Below are 17,775 nucleotides of genomic sequence, written 5' to 3'. Positions count from 1 at the left end.
ACAGGCGCTCATGCAGTATTTGAAGAGATACAGACAGCAAAAAAGACTATACATGCAGACAGAAACTCACACATGGACTTATCTTCATACATTTGCTTTATATTATTAGTGAATCTATTGAAAGTAATGGGATTTGTCAGTTCTCTACACATTCTTTACAGCAATAAAAATCAGTTCTCTCTCTCTCTCTCTCTCTTTCAATCTATATCTCTGTGTCTAGTTCTGTTTGTTTGTCTTGTTTCATTTTGTTGCCGTCTCAGTCTCTCAGTGTTAACCTCTTGCTCAAAACCACAACGAATAATTGATAAAATAAGGCGAACAGTACAATCTGCATCCCCATGAAAAGACAAACAAGTCGCGTAAGGCGAAATTACTACATTTAGTCAAGCTGTGGAACTCACAGAATGAAACTGAACGTAGTCCGCCGCTAGTGCAAAAGGCAGTGAAAGTGACGAGCCTGTTTGGCGCGATAGCGGTTGCGCGCTGTGCTTCATAGCACGCTTTACTGTACCTCTTCGTTTTAACTTTCTGAGCGTGTTTTTAATCCAAACATATCATATCTATATGTTTTTGGAATCAGGAACCGACAAGGAATAAGATGAAAGTGTTTTTAAATCGATTTCGGAAATTTAATTTTGATCATAATTTTTATATTTTTAATTTTCAGAGCTTGTTTGTAATCTAAATATAACATATTTATATGTTTTTGGAATCAGGAAATGATGAAGAATAAGATGAACGTAAATTTGGATCGTTTTATAATTTTTTTAATTTTTTTTACAATTTTCAGATTTTTAATGACCAAAGTCATTAATTAATTTTTAAGCCACCATGCTGAAATGCAATACCGAAGTCCGGCCTTCGTCGAAGATTGCTTGGCCAAAATTTAAATAAATTTGATTGAAAAATGAAGGTGTGACAGTGTCGCCTCAACTTTTACAAAAAGCCGGATATGACGTCATCAAAGACATTTATCGAAAAAAAGAAAAAAACGTCCGGGGATATCATTCCCAGGAACTCTCATGTCTTTCTTTATTCTTTCTTTATTTGGTGTTTAACTTCGTTTTCAACCGTTCAAGGTTATATCGCGACGGGGAAAGGGGGGGAGATGGGATAGAGCCACTTGTTAATTGTTTCTTGTTCACAAAAGCACTAATCAAAAAATTGCTCCAACGGCTTGCAACGTAGTACAATATATGACCTTACTGGGAGAATGCAAGTTTCCAGTACAAAGGACTTAACATTTCTTACATACTGCTTGACTAAAATCTTTACAAACATTGACTATAACTCTCATGTCAAATTTCATAAAGATCGGTCCAGTAGTTTAGTCTGAATCGCTCTACACACACACACGCACAGACACAGACACACATACACCACGACCCTCGTCTCGATTCCCCCTCTATGTTAAAACATTTAGTCAAAACTTGACTAAATGTAAAAACGGAATCTTTTTTTTCTCGAGAATGATAACCATTAGAAGCTGCACATTAGTTAGCTTTTGCCTTGCTTGCCCATGTTTCCGAGGTGCCAGTGAGAAAGTTTTACTCGGTCAAAGGGGGAGCGGCTAGCTGGAATGCGGGAAGGTCTGGCATCGCTTCCAGGCCGAAGTGCCCCCTCTTTCCGTAGGGATACATTCTTTGCTAATACCGGGCAGTTCGCAATATCTGGGTCACCATGTGGCAGAATAGAGCTAAGCGGCTGAATAGAAATGACCGGAGACGGCTGATCTGGTTTTTGACTTTTCGCGATAAACGATGAACAAAAACGTAGAGTAACAGAGCCATCTCTTTCAAAAATGATATCTTGCGCGAGACCCGAAAAAGCATGGACTTCGTTGCCCCTTCGCGCGGAAGCGAGCAAAATGAGCATGAGAGCCTTCCTTGTCAAATTGGGAAGACTCGCGTCTCGCAATGGTTCGAAGGTTCCAGACCGTAGGAACTCTAAAACGAGCAATAAATCCCAAGCTGGGACTGAAGTTCTAGTGACAGCTGAACTGAGGGCAGAACCCTTTATCACACTAGCGATGACGCCTCCCAAAGAGATCGTCCAAGCTGTTTAAGTGTGACTGATATAGCAGAACGTCGTACTCGCAGAGTCGACGCAGAACGGCCCTGAGATGACAACCACGCAAGGTGATTGGCCACCTCCATAGAACAGGGAGATAGGGGATTAACCCCGTTTATCCCACACCACTGGTTCCAAGAAGACCAGTGCGAAGCATATACAGAAGCTGTAGAGCTCCTGTGCGCTTTCTGGACCAGATCAAGCGTGAGATCTGAAGCTCCAGAACGCTTCAATGATCGCCTAACAGTCTCCATGCGTGCAGGGAAAGGAGCTGAGGGTCCTTGTGCGGAACCCCTGTCCTTGGCTGCAGAAGTTCTCCTCTTTTCAGACCGAGAGGGATGGGAGGCCCGCTGGCAAGGCGCAGGAGATCTGGAAACCAATGCTGGCTTGGCCAGAAAGGCGCTACCAGAATCAGGCAAGGTCGCTCTAGATCGGCCTTCCTTAGAACTCGGCCGAGTAGAGGGAAGGGGGGGAAAGCGTAAGCTTTCATCCCTGTCCACTCTATTTCCATGGCGTTGATTTGCCATGCCTCCGGGTCAGGATACGGAGACACGAACATTGGAAGACGCCGAGAAAAGCGTGTGGCAAACAGATCTATGCACGGTTTCTCCACCGACACAGAAGCGCCTGCAGGTGGGAGATCGTCCATTCTGTGTGTAGGACTTGTGACGATCGACTTTGAGAGTCGGCCAGCACATTCAAACGGCCTGGCAGATATTTTGCTGAGATCGCAATTCTCTGTTGAAAGGCCCAAGAAATGATCTCGCACGCCCTGTTGATAAGAGATCGCGTGCCTCCCTGCTTGTTCAGGTAAGCTGCAACTGTCGTGTTGTCGGTGTGGACTAACACGTGTTTGCCCTGGAGAGATGAAACAAACTACAGAAGACCCAGCCAAACAGCTTCTAACTCGAGGACATTGATGTGAAGCAACTTCTGAGTTAGGTCCCAAAGACCCGAAGCTGTCCGTCCTTCGAGATGGGCTCCCCAACCCTGAAGAGAAGCATCCGTAAACAGGTGCATCTCTGGAGGAGGGAGCGAAATGGTGACGCCCTGAGTCAGCCAGGACGTGACCAGCCACTGTTTCGTTGTCTCTTGAAACCAGCCGTGAATGGGGACTGACATGTTCCAACCTTGAGAGGCTGGATCCCATGCAGAGTTCAGTGAAGCCTGGAAAGGGCGTTTGTAAACTCTGCCCAACGGGATTAGGGAGGACATCGATTCCATTTGTCCCTGAATCGATGCCAGGACCCTGACTGGCGCGTGACGGAGATTTGACAAAGATCTGACCAGATCTTGTAGTTTGTCTATTCTCCGTTGAGCGGGACACACGGTCCAAACGCGGGTGTCGAACACCATGCCCAGGTAGGTGAACCTTTGAGAGGGAGTCAAATCGAACTTCCCTTGGTTGACCAAAAACCCTAGGTCCTGTGCTAGCTGCAGAACTACCTGGGTGTGTTGTCGGCAAAGGGACTCTAGCTGATTCAGAATGAACCAGTTGTCTAGATACACTCCGAGACGAACCCCCTGCCGACGCACAAGTGCGCAAAACTGGCGCACTACCATGGTGAAAATCCAAGGCGCTAGTGAGAGCCCGAAAGGCAGCGCCTTGAACTGAACCACCCTGTCGCCCCACAGGAAACACAACCATTTCTGGTCTGACCTGTGCATCAGAATGTGGAAGTAAGCATCTGTCACATTGATGGAGGTCACCCAGTCCGAAGGACGAAGTGCCTCCCTGACAGATGCAGGTGTCTCCATCTTGAACGTTATTTTCCGTAGAAAAACGTTCAGTGGAGACAAGTCCAACACCGGTCGCCATCCCCCTGACGCTTTTGGAACGACAAAAAGTCTTCCGTAAAACCCCAGGGAAGGACGATCGACGATCTCCTCTACAGCTTGTTTCTGTAGCAGAAGACAAATCTCCGCCTGGATGGCTGAACAAGCTTCCAGATCTGCGGGGGTACCTGAAGTTGGACGGGGCTCTGGTCAGAGGAGCCTTGTCCTCTAACCAGAGCAGTCGGAACCCCGACCGAACCACTCCCGACATCCAGCGATTGTCTGTCAAAGACAACCATGCTGGTAAGGCCCTGGAGAGGCCGCCCGCTACCAAAGGGGTAGGGGCCAGGGGAGTGGCTGGATCGGGGATACTTCATTGGGGGTTGGGCTTGCGCCCAGATCCCCTCTTGCCAAAAGAAGGTTTCTTCGGATAGGGCCGTGTGCGACCATCACCCCTATTCGACTGTTTTGCCTTCTGGTTAGAGTTGGTAGAAGTCGAAGAAGGCGCTGGGCAGCTCTGCTTCTGACTCTGTTTGGCAGCAAGCTCCGAAAGCTTGACAAAGTGTAGGTCTTTACCCTCTTGCGACTCGTGTTTCAGAGCCTCCAGAGACTGAGGACCTAGTAAGGCTTGTTCCACAAAAGGTGAGAGTTGCAGAGATTCTACTGTAGATTTCTCTGTGAGTCTTGAACCCTTAAGTAGAGCCTCATGCCGCCAAAAGACCGTTTGCGCGTACAGTTTGGCTGAAGTAGCCATTTGTTCGGCCGTGACTTTCGCTAGAGCAGCGAACAGAATCACGGCGTCCTCCTCTACCGCATCGTCTCGGAACTGAAAAGGTTCCAGGGAAGATGAGATAGCCCGAGAAAGCGCTCTGATCAAGGTCTCGGACACAGAGGAGAGTTCGAGTGAGTACCTGCCGGTCTCCTCAACACCCAAAAGGCCCTGTTCCGTGCAAGTCGAAACCCTCTCTTTCTGATATCCGTCCTTCCGCAAGTTCGCCAATTCCGGCGTGACCGGAAGAGGCGCTCGCGGAAGTGAGAAAGTGGCAATCAGATTTTTCGTCTTTGCAAAGAAACGCGGTTTGCGTTGAAGGTTAGAAGAAAGGAGAGGACTCTGTTGCGGCGAAGCAAGCCACGACTGTGCTGAAGAAGGAGCATTGTCGTGTGCCGTCAACAATGGAACGTGAGGTCCGGCGTCATTGCCGATCACGCGAGCCATTTCATAGGCAACTGAAGGTGATTCCCGGAAACGAAATCCGGAATCAGCTCCTTTGTCACCCAAGAAATCTCCAACCGCGGAAGGTGGTGGCGCCACAAGTTTAGAAGTGGACGTCACACCTTCGGCGAAATATCTGGAGGTAACTTCGACGGCCAACTCAAGTGCTCGATGAAGTTTCCCCGAGATGCGAATACGGGAATCAACCTCCGAAGAGTTATCCCGATCTTCGTCATCTTCTACACCGTCGTTGTCGACGACATAGTCTTCCGGCATAGAACCAGAGTTGTCATTCCCGGAACAATCATTGGCCGAAGCCGAAAAAGATTGTCCCCAAGTACCGGAACTGCGTGCAGAAGCACTGTGCGGAACCGATAAGGAAGGAGCGCTACCATAAGCTGGAACCGCCGAAGCGGAAGCAGCAGTAGCCGGAAACCCCCGTGCGGTAGCAACCGGAAACACCGAAGTGTTGTAGGTCGGAGATGTAGCTCAGTCGGTAGCGCGCTGGATTTGTATCCAGTTGGCCGCTGTCAGCGTGAGTTCGTCCCCACGTTCGGCGAGAGATTTATTTCTCAGAGTCAACTTTGTGTGCAGACTCTCCTCGGTGTCCGAACACCCCCGTGTGTACACGCAAGCACAAGACCAAGTGCGCACAAAAAAGATCCTGTAATCCATGTCAGAGTTCGGTGGGTTATAGAAACACGAAAATACCCAGCATGCTTCCTCCGAAAAGCGGCGTATGGCTGCCTAAATGGCAGGGTAAAAACGGTCATACACGTAAAAGCCGTGGGAGTTTCAGCCCATGAACGAACAAACAAACAAACCTAAGTGTTGTGACCGGAAGCAATCGCGTACAGCCCCCCACCATCCGGGACAGCCGAAGCGGAACCGGAAGTGAGAGACAGGGCATCGCTGCCACCAACAACCTGAAACCCAAAAGGGTTGACGTCGGAAGTTGCTGACATTAAGGAAGAAGTGTTACGATTACCTGGAACGCCCGAAGACAAACCAGAAGTAGCCGGAAACCCCCGTGCAGAAGCACCCGAAAACACCAAAGTGCTGTGAGCGGATGCTAATGCGTACAATCCATCACTCGCCGGAACAGCCGAAGGGGAACTGGAAGTGAAGAAAAGGGTACCGTTGTCACCAACCACCTCGAACCCCGTAGGATTGACACCGGAAGTTGCTGACAAACCTCTAAAATCCTGAACTGCAAACCGAAGGGCGAGGACTGACAAGGTCGGCTGACGTAATGGTCGCCGAAGGTCGAAGCTTGGAAAGTGAAGCCGCGTCACCAACTCCGGGAGGAAGGGAAGCTGTGGTAGAACAGGCTACTCCCCTCTCGAAGGCCAACATGTCTCTCATCTGGTCTTTAAAGGTTGAGAACATCGAAAATATCTCCTCCCTCGAGACGCTATGGCTGTCCTGCAAAGTAGGGACAGGAGAAAGTACAGGGGGTAACGGACACGGAGGGTCAATCTCGACCCGCAAAGATTCTTTACTCTCAGGGTTGAACACCTTAACAACAGGTTATAGACAAGGAGAAGAAGTCTTCTCTTTCGAATGAGCTTTGCTCTTTGATTTAGACTTCGACAAAGTCGAACTGCCCGGCGGAGAAACGACAGATACCTGTCTGGCAGAGCTTCTGCTCTTGTCCGCCATTGTGAAAAATGAACAAACTCCGTGAACGACGGAGAGAAAATTTTCACAAGTGAACAGTTCAATAAACAACAGTAATAAAACAAGAAAGATCTCACCAACAGCTTAGCAAGATGTTGCAAGAAAACATAGGGTCAATGGCCTTCCTAAAAGGTGGCCAAAGGCTGAAAAGCCTAGAAGAAGTACAATCACGTCTGAACACAAGCGTGTTGAAGAAGGGAATGATTATACCGGTAGTATGTCCCGCGCATGTGCGGGCTGTCGGTAAGGGGAGGTAACTACCATTACCTTGTCAACAAGACTTTGTTTTTGTTTGGGAGTTACCTCCCCCTGTTACCAGGGTCAGTACTTCAATGTCTAAGCATCAAACTGAAGTTAATAGCTACCGTATTTGACGGACAAGCCGCGACTTTTTTTCCAAAAAAATCGCATTGCGGCTTATAAAAAATTGCGGCTAAAACGTTACCTAAACTTGAATAGCAGTCACCTAATGGAAGTCGCCGCGGATTTTCATTTCGCTCGATTAGCGATTACCGGTACTTTATTAGCTCTCTACTCAAGACTCGGCGCTTTTCTCTTTCTTTCGCGAATGTTCGTTTGTCAACAAGTCGTCGTGACAAGATAGCGTACAGATGTATCAGGATCTCGCGCGTGCGAGATTTAGTTTTTTTTTGTCTCACGATAGTTGGAGGAGCGAGAGCCGCCATGTTGTGTCTGCTCGAAATGTGCGCAAAAGTCGTAAATCATCCAAAAAAAGCTTATTCCGGGCGGGACTACATGTGTGTGTTGGTTACAAATTGTGTGTGTGATATTTTTCTTCAAACTTTTTCACTTTTCTTCTTTGTTTCACTTGTTTATTCTCCGAGCCGATTTCGCCAAATACCGTACTTTCGTTTGCCTGGTTGTTTTGATTGATTGACACGATCTGATTATATTTTTTTCGACGGCGGCTAATATAGTGACGCGGCCTATACGTGGCTCGTCCCAATTTTTTTGTTAATAGTCGGGGGTGCGGCTTATAAAACGGTGCGTCTTGTAATCCGTCAAATACGGTATATACACTCTTCAAAAAAAGTTAAAGATCACTTTTTTACAAGCACGCCACACAAAACAGACAAGACCGAATTCTTTCATTTTTTTAAGATTATATAATTGAACAACCAAGGAGTAATGACAAACAAAGCAAAGATCGATCGCGGCAGCGACAATTTAGCTAGAGTGTGTCAAACGTGACAACCCTCAAAAATGGAATTCACAACAATGTGAATCAGTGTCAATAATGCGTGTGCCCTCCGTTGTGTGCCAGGCATTCAACACATCGTTGCCGCATGGAGTGGATCAGGTTGCATATGAATGCTCTGGGAACTCCATTCCACTCCTGCTGGAGCCATTGCAGCAGTTGACCCAGATTGGCAGGAGGAGGGTGATGTTGCTGTACCCGACGACAAAGCTCGTCCCACATGTGCTTCTATGGGGTTCAGGTCTGGGCTGTTGGCTGGCCACAGCATCCTGTTGACCCTGGCCTGCTGGATGAAGGTGTTTACAGCTGCAGAGCGATGGGGAGGTGCATTGTCATCCTGAAGAATCGCACGAGGGCCGATCGCTTGGAGGGCTGGAACGACCAGGGGTTCTTTTACTTTATTTTGTGTTTAACGTCGTTTTCAACCGTTCAAGGCTATATCGCGACGGGGAAAGGGGGAGGGGATAGAGCCACTTGTTTATTGTTTCTTGTTCACAAAAGCACTAATCAAAAAATTGCTCCAGGGGCTTGCAACGTAGTACAATATATGACCTTACTGGGAGAATGCAAGTTTCCAGTACAAAGGACTGAACATTTGACCAGGGGTTGCAGGATCTCATTATGGTAGCGGACATCGGTCAAGTTGCGGCCACTACATGGTACTGAGCAGACCTGCCTACCCCAAAAATTACAAGGAGTAATGAGCCCAGCCAAAAAGAGTAATCTGGTGGTAGAAAGAGTAGTTTTTCGTTGCCAAAAGTAATGGCCATCGGTGGGTGTGACTAAAAGGAGAACCCAAATAAAGAATTTGACACTACCTAGACATCCTCATTTTTCTCCCAACGAAGAAATAGTTGTTCATAAAGTCTTGCACACTTTCTGTTCATATTCAGTTGCTTCGCAAAAATAAAATGTCATTGATTTTATCAAATTGTGAAGTCAGTCAAAAACGACCCTAGAACACAGCTCTGGGAAACTACACTGATTGGAACGATCTACACTACTCACAAAAAGTTAAGGATCACTATGAGAAAACAGGTGCTCAATAAAATCAGTTCGCTACTGTTATTTATTTCTCAGTCAAACCAAATTGTTATGAATTCTTGTTCAGCTGGCAGGTTTCACGGTATTGATTTCAGCCATTTCCCATTTTCTCACACTTCCAGTCAAACATAAAACTGTGAAATACTGTGAACATGGATGTTATTGTAATTAATTAGGATCAGTACCACACAAAACAAAGAAAACATTTATACGCAGAGTCTTATTTTCCATAGAAAATCAAGCGAAACGAAAGTTGCCCCCAAAACGTGAAAATCTATCAAACAAACTTGATGCAAGCCTGACTCCAGAAAGAAGACAGAAAAGCACTAATACTAAATGATTTACATAAAGTTTAAACATATAACAGATTTTCACAACAAAGTTCCTTGCCTGAGGCTGTCTATATGTTTGCATGATGCTGTTCTGGATCAGAACGCCATTTTCACCTAAACCGGCCGGCGAAATGTTTTTTTTCACATTTCAAGGTCTCCATACACTAACAAAAGTCACATGTTTTGAAAGTGTATTTATGTGTGTACAAGATAAAAACAGATAAGTACTTCTTTATCATTTTTTTAATGGCAGAAATAAACTTATACTATCGATACCCCCTAATTTAGAAAACGGCAAGAAGAGCCAAGATACCTGTTTCATTAACAAGGAACACTTTTTTGTTCATAAAAAGACACTCACTCATTTTGATATAAAATAATAATCAATTGCATACATATATGAATACAGAATGTTAAACAAATCTACTTTTATTTTAAGTGGAAAAAACACACACCAAAAAACACGCACATAAGTGACGCACACAAACTGAAGGCTTGCCACCAAAGACTGTGGGTACCCTAACTACTCTCCTCACATAGGGAGGGGGGAGATAGAAGGATCCCTAAACAAAGCCTGCCTCAACACGACTTTAGTAGGTAGCCGTGCCTGCTTGGTCATCCAATTATGCCGTCGAAAAACAGAAACAAAGAAGAACAAGTCGCGTAAGGCGAAAATACAAAATTTAGTCAAGCTGTCGAACTCACAGAATGAAACTGAACGCAATGCAATTTTTCAGCAAGACCGTATACTCGTAGCATCGTCAGTCCACCGCTCGTGGCAAAGGCAGTGAAATTGACAAGAAGAGCGGGGTAGTAGTTCCGCTGAGAAGGATAGCACGCTTTTCTGTACCTCTCTTCGTTTTAACTTTCTGAGCGTGTTTTTAATCCAAACATATCATATCTATATGTTTTTGGAATCAGGAACTGACAAGGAATAAGATGAAAGTGTTTTTAAATTGATTTCGAAAATTTAATTTTGATCATAATGTTTATATTTTTAATTTTCAGAGCTTGTTTTTAATCCAAATATAACATACTTATATGTTTTTGGAATCAGAAAATGATGAAGAATAAGATGAACGTAAATTTGGATCATTTTATAAATTATTATTTTTTTTTTTTACAATTTTCAGATTTTTAATGACCAAAGTCATGAATTAATTTTTAAGCCACCAAGCTGAAATGCAATACCGAAGTCCGGCCTTCATCGAAGATTGCTTGGCCAAAATTTCAATCAATTTGATTGAAAAATGAGGGTGTGACAGTGCCGCCTCAACTTTTACAAAAAGCCGGATATGACGTCATCAAAGGTATGTATCGAAAAAAAGAAAAAAACGTCCGGGGATATCATTCCCAGAAACACTCATGTAAAATTTCATAAAGATCGGTCTAGTAGTTTGGTCTGAATCGCTCTACACACACACGCACACACACACATGTATACACCACACCCTCGTCTCGATTCTCCCCTCTACGTTAAAACTTTAGAAGACACTTGTAAGGCAAATTTTCGCGCCGCGGTGCCGATGACGCAAATAACTCTCGCGACAAAACGATTGGTCCGTAAAGTCGCGTCATCCACCGGTTCATGAATGGCCCGTGTATGAATGGCATTCCTTCTGTTGTGATGACGTGCGCACCTCGTCATTAATGTGACTGGGAAAATCGGTCGGATTTAGGTACCCCCAAGATCTTATGTCGGAATTAGATACCTTTACCCTACCGATCCAGAACTGCAAAGGAAACGTTAATCAAACTTCTATAATCACTGAAAAAGCTAAAAATCTGATCGAGCATGAAGAGGTAGCGATCGTGTGGTAGCGATCGTTGGCTGACAGACGGCATATTACTCGACAAAAAGGCAACAAAAACAATAAAATCTCACCTGAAAAAAATAATCACAAATCCCGCCTTCGGCCTCAACTGTGAAAAGTGTGTAATATGTCACATACGGCATAGGATTGCCCGGAAATGACAACGAAAGTGAAAGTAGCGATCGTTGGAAACCCCGGACAGACGACGGTCGGACATTCCAAGAAATGGACAGAGCGCGGAATTTCGCGAAATTTCGGTCATTGTAAATGCTTTCCTATGAAGTACAGACTATAAAGGTGTGTTTTCAATGTCAAAATAAAATCATGTTATCATTTCTTGTGGTAAAATAAGCTTACTTGGTTTATCTGTGAAGACTTAGTTTTTCGGACAGACAGCTTCCAGTTCTCGATTCGATTTTTTGTGTGCAAAATATGTAATGCAAAATTCATATTTGTGCTTTTGTTTTTGTTTGTATGGTTAGATATTGCAGCTCTGCTATCAAATATGACAATTCAGTGTGAATTGAGTGCCTTTTCGTTTCAATTTTCACATCAATGGTTGGCTTCTGTCATGCAGAAGGAAATGGCGTCTGTCAGGATTCACACGATCGCTACCAAACACATGTGCCAACAAAACAACTCAAACGATTTTTTTTTCAGAATTGTATTCAAAATGACACATTTGTGAATTGCATATAAAAAAAAAAACACTGAGAAAATTGGTTCAGCAAGTTAGAAATCAGAGCACATTGTGCAGTCAATAGAATGTCTCAATACCGTGAAACCTGCCAGCTGTAAGTGGGCGATGTTGTGTTAGTGGGAAAATTGCACGGGATTCTCTACTACTGAGCTTGGTAGCAAAAGAAAAAGCGGAAACTTGCGGAAAAGGACCTTGTTTTGGACCGTTCTTTCTTTCTTTATTTGGTGTTTAACATCGTTTTCAACCGTTCAAGGTTATATCGCGACGGTTTTGGACCGTTCAGCCCGAACACATTGCACAAGCCACATGGAAAAACCATAATGAACGTGCAAGCACTGCTGTTTATGTGTGAGATGCTGTCACTTGCTTGGCTTTTTGAGAAGACATACCACCAGTATTAGGCATTATCTGACAATGCCTCCACGACGAAAATTGAACGAGTTTGAGAGGGGACGAGCTGTTGCATGGTTCCAAGATGGTGTCCCCACGCGAGAAGTGGCCAGGCGACTTCACGTGTCCATCTCGGTCATTGTCAGACTGATTCAACGTTTCACAGCCACTGGGAGGGTCCAGGAAAGACGCAGACCTGGGCGACCAAAGAAGACAACTCCACGTGAAGATCGTCTCATTGAACGACTAGCCTTGCAAACAAGAACAGCCTCTTCCAGCATTATTCGAAGGCAGCTGAGGGTGGCTACTAACACCAAGATCAGCCAGCAGACCATACGGAATCGCCTTCATGGGTTTAACCTCCGTTCTCGTCGCCCAGCTGTACGGCCACGCTTAACTCCAGCCCATAGGGCAGCACGCCGCGCCTTCTGCAGACGTCACGTGAGGTGGACACGTCAGCAATGGTCCCAGGTCCTGTTCAGTGATGAATCACGCTTCACCCTGAACCACAATGACAACCGACTGAGGGTCTGGAGGCGCCAAGGGGAACGCTACATTGACGCCACTGTCCAAGAAAAGGTGGCCTTTGGCAGACCTGTTTACCCCCAAAATGTCTTGGAGTAGCAGAGATAACCAAAAATAGTAGCAGGGGTATGAAAAGTAGTAGCAAGGTCATCGGCAAACTGTACTATGACCGCATTCAATCTTTTAGAACAACAGAACAGAAAAGAACAGCATTCGAGGTTTTTCAAGTGCAGACAGTCACTGTCAATTTGTTTTCTTCAGACTCCGATAGTATGCACTTCTGAGGTTCTTGAGCTGAGAACCAGTGAGGGCACCAACAGCATCGACAGGCGTTTTCTTAGACCCTTTCACCACAAGAAGGCTGTCCAGAGTGTCATCAGCCATGCTGGCTCTCTGTTCAGTTTTGTTCTTCCGCACACAGGAGAAGATCCTCTCACAATGTGCCGAGCTGTGAGGAATTGTTAAAATACCCCTCATCACCAGTGACAAATCACTAAAGGCCCCCTCCTCCAGCGACCCGATACTGTTCCAGATGGTATCCAAGCGCAGTTCTTTTTCCTTCTTTAATTTGTCCTCTCCATTCTCATCCTCCTCTTCTTCTGACGACTCATCTTCTTTCTTCTTCTTCTCCTTAGCCAGGCAGGATGAAATGTCAGTAGACTGGTACAGGGAAAACTGTTCTGAGACATCAGACACAGTCTCTGGCAGCAAGCATGGGAACTTCTTGAGGAAATACCTAAGGCTTTCGAACTTGGACTCAACCTGCAGGGTGACATCTGCCACCTCTGCATGCTGAAGAAGTGGTTCAGAAATAGGCAACCACTTGAGCAGATAGTCAGTGACCTCCACAAAGAATTTCTTCATGTTGCAGAAGAATTCTGCGATTCTGGCATCTTTCAGGTGGTTTGCTTCTTTGGCATCAAGGAAGGCTCGCGCATCTTCTCCAATGACGATCTCACTGTTCTCCTTCTGGTTGTAAGTCAGCTTGTATTCCACTGTTGTCAAGTCTCCCTTGTACAGTAGAGCACTTGGCTTGACAAACTTGGTGAGAAGGGCTCTAACCATACGCAGCATGTCCCTCCTCATTCTATGGATCATGGGCCCTTCTTCCTGGAAGGACAGCAGGTATGGCTCAAAAACCTTGAAGGTGTGAGCCAAGAAGAGGCTGTAAAGTTTATTTGTGGGCGATCGGATGAAGACAAGGATGCCATCCACCTTACTGGCTGCGTATGAGCTGGATGCCGCCCCCCTGGACTGTTTCTCGTTATAGAAGAAATCCTTCAGGGCATCCCAGTTGGCTATCATTCTTTGAAGTGCCTTCCCGATGCTCAGCCACCTGGTGCTGACATGCTTGATCAGTTTCTGCATGCCTGTGTCATACAGCGCTTGGGTGCCCTTGAATCTTTGTTGGCGGTCTGAACTCTTTTCGAAGTAGTAAAAAATGTCAATAAGGGCTTCTTCTATGGAGGGCAGGTGTTTCATTCCCTTCTTCACAGCATTGTGCACCATATGCAGGGTGCAGCCAGACAAGTAGATCTCAGGCTGCTTCTGTTTCAGGAAGGCAAACACCCCCTTGTTCTGGCCGGTCATCACTGGGGCGTTGTCCGACCCAAGGCTGAGGCAGTTGGTCCAGGGAATCAGGTTGCTGGCTAGCTCCGCCTTCAGCAGATTGGCAATGTTTTCCCCTGCAACACACATCGACACAAATCTTTTCCTTTTTGTTCTCTAATCAAAAGTTTTGAAAAAATATTCTAATATTTCATACTTTGCTACCTTTATTAAAGCAACTGGCATTATGAGAGAGAGAGAGAGAGAGAGAGAGAGAGAGAGAGAGAGAGAGAGAGAGAGAGAGAGACAGAGAAAGAGAGAGGGAGAGCGAGGAGAGAGAGAGAGAGAGAGAGAGAGAGAGAGAGAGAGAGAGAGAGAGAGAGAGAGAGAGAGAGAGAGAGCATCTTGCACAACACCAGCTTGCTGTATTCTGCAACCTACAAGTACAACAAAAAAGTGACATTGGGCACTTGTGCTCAATTTTGTGCAGCTGCATCTTCACATCGAAAATGTACACCTTCCTGTAATTCAAAACATGGTAACAAATGGAAAATGAATATAATCAAATGTACACAGTACTTACCAGTGGCCGGTCCGTTGCAAACAGTAAGAGCTAACATCTGTGACTCAACAAGGCCAGTCTCTCTGTTGATCGTCCGAACAACCAGTGGAAACTGTTTGCTACCAGAGCCTGAGTCGTTGGAGCCATCTGTGGACACAGTGTAGGGACCTTTTTTCATCCGCTCTGCGATGCTTGCAGACTCCTCTTGCGCCATCTCCTTAATCATGGCTGTCGCTTTGCTGCGGCCACACTGAATTTCTGCAATAGAAAGTGAAAACAGTTTAAGTTAATAGTGTGTGTCACTGTGTGTGTGTGTGTGTGTGTGTGTGTGTGTGTGTGTGTATTGAACAACAATAACATAACTAGTTTTCTTACACTTCTTTCTTAGATTGCCTCCCTTGTATGTGTATATATGTATTCATGTGACTGTGTGTGTGGGGGTGAGTGAGAGAGAGAGTGTGTGTATACATGTGTGTGTTGAACAACAATAACTAGAGCCACCAAGTAAAGAAAAAAAAACTTCAAGGGAAACAACAAGAACATAACTAGTTTTCTTACACTTCTTTCTTAGATTGCCTCCCTTGTGCTAGTATATACTATATACATGTATTCATCTGACTGTGTGTGTGTGTGGGGGGGGGGGGGGTGAGAGAAAGAGAGAGTGTGTGTGTGTGCGAGAGAGAGTGAGTGAAATTGAGGGAGAGAAAAAGAAGAGAGAGAGAATAGGTGCATATATCTAGGTATATAGATCTTTTCTGTGTGTGTGCGTGCGTGTATGTGTGTGTGTGTGTGCGCGCATAGATCTAAGATAGTACTTACTTGCAGCGATTTTGGAGTCAGGACACATAGCTTGTATGGCTTTTGCCAATCTCCCAGCTGATGCAAACGAAAGATTTGATTCGACGATCAGCCGACACAAGATTGCTTCTGCTTTTGTGACATCGTCGTCGATGGAACTGGAGGCCGAGGGGCCTGCCTTAGCTTCGTCGCGAACAAAAAAAGTATTAATGGGTGCACTCTTTACACCTGCTAGATCTTTGTGCGCCTGAGTGCCAACATGTTTTTTGCAGTCATTGAGGCCGCCGTGTTTCACCGAAAAATGAGAATTGCATACCGTGCAGTGTGCGAACTCAGCTCCTCTTGTTGAAGCAACAAGACAGGAGTAGGCTTCATGGTGGCTTTTGGTAAATTTTTGTTCTGCTTTACGGCGTTTTTTTGCTGAGTTGGGCTGATTCTTAGCAGAAGAATTGTCCATCAATATAATATCATCCTCATCATCTGTTTCATGAAGTTTTCGCTTGTCCATTGTGAATTTGTCTCTGCAAACATGGCACGACGGCGAGACGCGAAAATGGCGGGCGGCTTTAACCTTGAACCTGCGAGCGAGACGCGAAAGAGGGTCAAACAGCTGTGTTCAGGAGAGCCGATCTTTCAGTGCGACAGCGGACTGCGCGAGAGTGTATAATGCAGTAACTTAGGCGGGCGGGCTTTAACCATGAACCAGTCAAACTGCGAGCGAGACGCGAAAGAGGGTCAAACAGCTGTGTTCAAGAGAGCCGATCTTTCAGTGCGACAGCGGACTGCGCGAGAGTGTATAATGCAGTAACTTAGGCGGGCATTATGGCGGGCGGGCTTTAACCATGAACCAGTCAAACTGCGGGCGAGGACAAGTTTGGGTCGGCGCTGGGATCGGCGTGCAAGTAATTGCGGAGCAGAAAATGAACAGAAAGCGTAGTTTATTTTTATGGTCGTAGCAGCGTAGCACAAGTGCCAAATTCGGAGTTTGCTACGCCAAAATCGTAGGGTAAACAGGTCTGCCGGTTTGGTGGAGGTTCTGTAATGGTCTGGGGGGCCTTCAGCCTTCACCACAGAACACCCTTGTTTCATGTACAGGGTAACCTGACTGGCCTCCGATATCGGGATGAGATCCTTCGACCGCTGGCTGTGCCTACACTGCAGCAGATGGGACCGCAGGATGTCTACCAGGATGACAACGCTCTCCCCCACAGGGCAAGGGTGGTCAACGACTTCCTGCAACAGTCTGGAGTCAACAGAATGGAGTGGCCAGCATGCAGTCCCGATCTCAACCCGATTGAGAACCTCTGGGATGAGTTGGATCGCAAAGTGAGGAGCAACCATCCCCCTCCCAGGGATGTCCAGCACCTCTACCAGATGCTGCAGGCTGAGTGGCAGGCGCTTCCACAGAGGATCTTCATCACCCTGGTCAACTCTATGAGGACTCGCTGCGTCGAGTGCCAGAACAGCCAGGGCGGTTACACGCATTACTGAACTTTTGGGAGCATCTGAATGCCATGTCTTGTGATTTCAACGACTTTGTGAAATTAAATTTCGATACGTACACACTTTGATCAAATGTACAGACCAAACGATTGCTCGAAATTGAAGGAAATGTTGTATCGTTATCACTAAAGCATTTAATTAAACGTTTGCCAAATACCAACGCATTGGCTTTCTTATTTGGAAAGTTATGAATTTGTGTGCAAATGATCCATAACTTTTTGTGAGTAGCTTAGGATGATGTGGTTGTTTGTCCCGATATGCTTCGCACGGTCATTCTTTCCTCCGTGTGCACATGAAAAATCACTGTGGCAAAGCAAACACAACACGTGGCTTGGTCCTTTCGATAGAGGTGTTTGCCGGAGCTAGCCACTCTCAGTAACAGAGACTCAACCGCAGGACTCTGAGACGTTCGCAAGAACCTAGTCCTCCACGGAAGAAGAAGAAGGTCTTAGGCATGGCCAAGATTCTGAGTAGCTAGTTTTGTACTTCTGTTGAGCGGCTTTCTTCATTTTCCCTGATATCGGACCACCACTGTAAAACAGTTTCCTTGTCAGACTCTGACTGAGACTCTTCGTCCGTCTCATGCGGATTTTTCGCGCGT

The 17,775-nt window shown here is 45.9% G+C and overlaps 2 protein-coding genes across 4 annotated transcripts in view; both read right to left on the bottom strand.

Moving 5' to 3' along the window:
- Positions 1-17,775, bottom strand: part of LOC138979821 (lipid droplet-associated hydrolase-like) — a 57,898-nt gene that overhangs the window by 14,805 nt on the left and 25,318 nt on the right. The window contains exon 2 of one of the 3 annotated variants that reach the window (XR_011460144.1): positions 7,844-8,330. The exons of the other annotated variants lie outside the window; for them this stretch is intronic. The gene's annotated coding sequence lies outside the window, so the exon portion shown is untranslated. Of the gene's footprint in view, positions 1-7,843; positions 8,331-17,775 lie in introns of those variants that run through there. 3 annotated transcript variants of the gene reach the window in all.
- On the bottom strand, positions 9,145-16,179 carry LOC138980680 (protein FAM200C-like). Its single transcript, XM_070353588.1, has 3 exons — positions 16,080-16,179; positions 14,895-15,131; positions 9,145-14,448 (listed from the first exon to the last, which is right to left on the bottom strand). The coding sequence occupies exons 1-3, from the start codon at positions 16,177-16,179 to the stop codon at positions 13,007-13,009; spliced, it is 1,779 nt and encodes a 592-aa protein (XP_070209689.1). The 3' UTR covers positions 9,145-13,006.

Source organism: Littorina saxatilis, linkage group LG11, assembly GCF_037325665.1.
Source record: "Littorina saxatilis isolate snail1 linkage group LG11, US_GU_Lsax_2.0, whole genome shotgun sequence".
Classification (NCBI taxonomy): domain Eukaryota; kingdom Metazoa; phylum Mollusca; class Gastropoda; order Littorinimorpha; family Littorinidae; genus Littorina; species Littorina saxatilis.
Note: the sequence above shows the minus strand (reverse complement) of the source record. Positions and strands in the feature narration are given on the sequence as shown.

Excerpts from the sequence above, each read along its gene's own strand:
- LOC138980680 (XM_070353588.1), bottom strand. The coding sequence starts at position 16,179 with ATGGACAAGCGAAAACTTCATGAAACAGATGATGAGGATGATATTATA. Across the intron at positions 15,132-16,079 it reads CAACTCAGCAAAAAAACGCC|AAATTCAGTGTGGCCGCAGC; the intron begins GTAAAGCAGAAC and ends TTTCTATTGCAG. Across the intron at positions 14,449-14,894 it reads TTGCAACGGACCGGCCACTG|GGGAAAACATTGCCAATCTG; the intron begins GTAAGTACTGTG and ends TGTGTGTTGCAG.